Source organism: Rana temporaria, chromosome 2 (genome assembly GCF_905171775.1).
Source record: "Rana temporaria chromosome 2, aRanTem1.1, whole genome shotgun sequence".
In the NCBI taxonomy this organism is placed as follows: domain Eukaryota; kingdom Metazoa; phylum Chordata; class Amphibia; order Anura; family Ranidae; genus Rana; species Rana temporaria.
Window position 1 is genome coordinate 12225096 of NC_053490.1, and position 4909 is coordinate 12230004.

General features: G+C 42.1%; 1 protein-coding gene across 1 annotated transcript; it reads left to right on the forward strand.

The window, feature by feature from the left end:
• The first annotated feature begins 2698 nt into the window (after positions 1 to 2698).
• LOC120928471 (olfactory receptor 52D1-like) lies at positions 2699 to 3893 on the forward strand. The gene has a single exon (XM_040339566.1). It carries the CDS (start codon positions 2856 to 2858, stop codon positions 3798 to 3800), a length of 945 nt encoding a protein of 314 aa, XP_040195500.1. The 5' UTR covers positions 2699 to 2855; the 3' UTR covers positions 3801 to 3893.
• Positions 3894 to 4909: the final 1016 nt, after the last annotated feature.

Below are 4909 nucleotides of genomic sequence, written 5' to 3' on the forward strand. Positions count from 1 at the left end.
TTACGGCCAGCCCCATTCACGGACGAGTTACGCAAACGACGTAAAATTTGACGCAGTTCCGACGTCCATACTTAACATTGGCTGTGCCATGTTTTTGGTAGTTTATCTTTACACCTGAAAACCCCTTACGTAAACGGCGTATCTTTACTGCGACGGCCTGGCGTACGTTCGTGAATAGGCGTATCTAGCTGATTTACATATTCTAGGCGGTAAATATGCCTAGAGTAAATATGCAGTTAAGATACGACGGCGTAAGAGACTTACGCCGGCCGTATCTTAGCAACATCTCAGTTTGAGCATACGCTTAAAGTTGCGACGGCGCAGATTCGGACTTACGACAGCGTATCTACTGATACGCCCGTCGTAAGTCTTTATGAATCTGCCCCATGGTGTGACCAAACCCCTCGTATTTTTGAATATGTTCAGGTGTTTTTAACTAGCCTTGCAGGATAAATGTCATTTTTGTATGTGTGCGCTATAATCTGTTTTGTACTGTCTTTGGACTTATAGCAGCACCATCTTAGATGTAGAGCATTTTTAGGGTGTGCCCCCCAAGTATATTTTTGTCTAGTGTTAACCCCTTCCCTGCCAGTGACATTTTACAGTAACCAGTGCATTATTATAGCTCTGGTCGCTGTATAAATGACAATAGTCCCAGAATAGTGTCAAAAGTGTTCGATGTGTCCGCCATAATGTCGCAGTCCCGATAAAAATCGCAGATCACCGTCATTACTAGTAAAAAATAAATAATATAAAAAAATGCCATAAATCGGCCCCCCTTTTTTGTAGACCCTATAACTTTTGTGCAAACCAATCAATATACGCTTATTGCGATTTTTATTACCAAACATATGTAGAATAATACGTATCGGCCTAAACTGAGAAAAAAATTGCTTTTAAAAAAAAAATTGAGGATATTTATTATAGAAAAAACTACAAAATATATTTTTTTTTTTCAAAATGTCTTTTTTTTGTTTATAGCGCAAAAAATAAAAATCACAGAGATGATCAAATACCACCAAAAGAAAGCTCTATTTGTGGGAAAAAAATGACATCAATTTTGTTTAGGTGCCACGTCGCACGCAATTGTCAGTTAAAGCGTCACAGTGGCGAATCGAAAAAATGGCCCGGTCATTGAGCAGCCAATATTTCCGGGGCTAAAGTGATTAAGTCAACGCATTTCTCTAATAGCTTCTTCAGGACAAACAGAGGACCAAACGAGGAGCAATTACACAGGAGCCTCCCCTTGGACAGGCAGTGTGGCAAAGAAAAAGGAGTGAAGAAACAACAGCATTCAAAGGTACTTTATATAATGGTATTGGAGCATGGAATATATTGGATACTAAAATAACAATGGCTATTCTTTTTTTGTTATCTATCTATCTATCTATCTATCTGTAAGGCCCCATACACACCATAGAATCTATCCGCAGATAAATCCCATCAAATGGGTTTGAGCGGATAGATCTTATGGTGTGTACACGCCAGCGGATCTGTTTCCGCGGATATTTCTCCCCTGGGATGGATTCCAGCAGATCGGATATTCGCTGACATGCTGAACAAATCCATCTGCTGGAATCCATCCCAACGGATGGATCCGCTCGTCTGTACAGACTCACCGGATCCATCCGTCCAAAGGGATTCCCCGCACGTGTCGTAATGATTTGACGCATGCGTGGAATTCCTTATATGACAGCGTCGCGCCCGTCGCCGCGTCATAATCGCGGCGACGGCGCGACACGTCATCGCCAGAGGATTTCCGCGCGGATTTCAATGCGATGGTGAGTACACTCCATCGCATAGAAATCTGCGGAAATCTTTGAGAGGATTTATCCGTGGAAACGGTCCGTTGGACCGTATCCGCGGATAAATTCTCTCGTGTGTATGGGGCCTAACGGTCACCACCGTTTACGATATTCCCATTCCATCACCCACGTCAGCTTATCTGACACTCCAACCATCCAACAGACACAATCCATTCCATTCCCCAGAATAACCAAGACTCACACAGCTCTGGTACTGGTTTCAAAATGTATGAATGAAATTTAATGGTATCTTAGCTTTCTTATATACAGTACAAATATGTTACAGTAATCAAAGGAACAAAGGAACTCTCCACCCCCAATATCACACGATGGGGCTTCAGTACACATTCAGATGGGCTAATTACTAAGCATCCCCCAGACGTCCCGTCTCCGCATTAGAGGGGTTAATTACTACAGCTTGACAAGTCCCCCTCACCTGTTACACAAAACACATTCCTTTACTAAACATAATTGACATGCTAGTTCCCTACCCCTGAAAGGAGACATCTGACCTTCCCGACTTAGTTAGCATCTCAACAGCCTAGGTTAAGCATTGAAGCAGACACTCTTATTGACCGGTTGTGGGTCAGCATGAAATCAAACTGTAATATTCTAAGATATCCTGCAAAACATGAATTATCAGTAATGTCCCATCTCATGTAATTTATAATTAATATTTCTTAGTCACCCTATGCCCAAAAGGGGCACAGGATGACCCTAGACCCAAGAGTCATTAGTGACGCTGGCACAGGAGTACCCCCCATCCTTCAAAAGTCTTTGGGTGTCACAGGGTAATTCCGTTACACTATCTATCTATCTATCTGTCTGTCTGTCTGTCTGTCTGTCTGTCTGTCTGTCTATCTATCTGTCTATCTATCTGTCTATCTATCTATTAATGTGAGTTAATAGGTGTGTTCACTTAAACAAGGGCCTTTAATACTATGTTCAACTGACTTTGGATGAATAAAACCTTGAATAATCAGATTGTTGGCTAATATTGATAATGTATGTCTTGTACATAGAGGGAAAACTGAGGAACGGGTGAGAACCATGCAGAACGATACGTCTTCCCACCAGCTCCTGCTGACACTTGGCTTCAGAGAAATGGGTTCACTCCGGTACCTCTACAGTGCATTGGCTCTACTAGTTTATATCAGTGTTATTATGTTCAATGTTGCCGTTATCACAGCGGTTTTGTTACACAAGAGTCTACAGGAGCCCATGTATATCTTTGTATGCGTACTGTGCATTAATGGCCTCTATGGGAGCACCTCTTTCTTTCCCAGTTTGATCTTCAATCTGGTCAACCACATCAACACCATTACTTATACTGGATGTTTGACGCAAGTATTTTGCATCCACACATACGTGGGGTGTGAAATGACCATCCTTGTCATCATGGCGTATGATCGCTATGTGTGCATTTGCAACCCTCTGAGATACCACAGTATCATATCCTTATTTGTGGTCTTCAAGTTGGTGGCTTTGGCCTGGTTTTACACAATTATCCTGGTCGGTTTACATTTGGTGTTGACCATCAGGCTACCCATATGTGACACGGTCATACTAAAGGTCTACTGTGATAATTGGTCAGTGGTAAGGCTGTCTTGCATTGATGTTACTATAAATAATGGGTTTGGACTTTTTATCGGGTCAACATTTATAGGTCCCATGCCGATGTTGATCATAATCTCCTACATCCAGATCCTAAGAGCCTGTATAAGATCATCAAAGGGCTTTAGAGCAAAAGCTTTGCAAACCTGCACTCCTCACTTAATAACTGTTACTATCTACACTGCCAATTTGTTTTTTGAGCTCCTGATATATCGATTCATACCCGAAAGTTTAAATTATGAACTGAGGACAATCATGTCAGTGCAAGTTGTAGCATCTCCTCCTCTCCTAAATCCACTCATCTATGGTCTGAAGTTAAAGGACATAAAAGTAAAAATCCTCAGACTTTTTTCACTGAAGACTACGACGTTGTCCGTTTAGAAGCGTTGTCTTTTCTCCAACCAAAAAGTGTGTTTGGAAAGATATCAACAGGGCCAGATTAAGAACATCATGGGCCTGGTGCTGAGGATTTTGGTGGGCCTTTTATAAATAATAAATACATAAATATACAAAAATGTTTTGTTATAATAAATTAAATTAAAGAGAGAGAGCTAGGATGAGAAAGAGAGAGAGAGGATGAGAGAGGGGTGAGGGGTAAGAGAGGGAGGATGAGAGAAAAAGGGGGGGATGAGAGAGAGAGGATGCACATGAGCATGCATTGGAATGACATCAACGCAGCCCAGCCAAGGCAAGTGACCGAAGGCACAGAGCCCAGAAGGAAGACCAGGTGAAGATAGAAGCGCCCGGGACCCGCCGGACTGATCACAGCGCAGCACTGAAGGGCTCAGTCTGACAATTTAAGTGTACCCTAATGTGCTAATATGCTGTGCATACTTGTACATTGTGGCATAACCTACCCCAGGGCCTCTAAAAAGTAGTAATGTTAGTGAAGTTTACTACCGCTTTATTATCACAGGATCCCAGGAGCCTCTCATGGGGCCCCTTTCTGGTCCAGTGCCCTTGGGCAGTGCCTAAGTGCATAGTGGCCAACATTTCAAAAATATTTTTAAGGGACACTTTTTTTTTACAAGTGCTATATTTAGAGTTGCTGAGATCCCCTATGTTCCTCTATACATCACAGTCATAATCACAAAATTAAATAAGTACTAATAATGGGCAGAACAAATATGAGGTCTGAGAAGATTTCCTTTAGTTAAACTAACAAAAGTGTGCCCATTCTAGAGCTGGTAACATTGAGGATATTCAGTATAATTTTAAAGAACTGTTTTTGTGGGTAAGAGGTATAGGAGAGGAGTATGGATGGTATACAACTGGGAATTATGTGCAGTGATGAAGAGGAATGTGGAGGGTCTAACAGTGGGCACTATGTACAGGAGAGGAGTGTGGAGGGTATGACAGTGGGCAGTATGTACAGAAGAGGAGTGTGGAGGGTATGATGGGGGCGGTATGTACAGGAGAGGAATGTGGAGAGAAAGATAGTTGGCAGTATGTAGAGTGTGAAGGGAAAGGTTGGGTTACAGTATGTACAG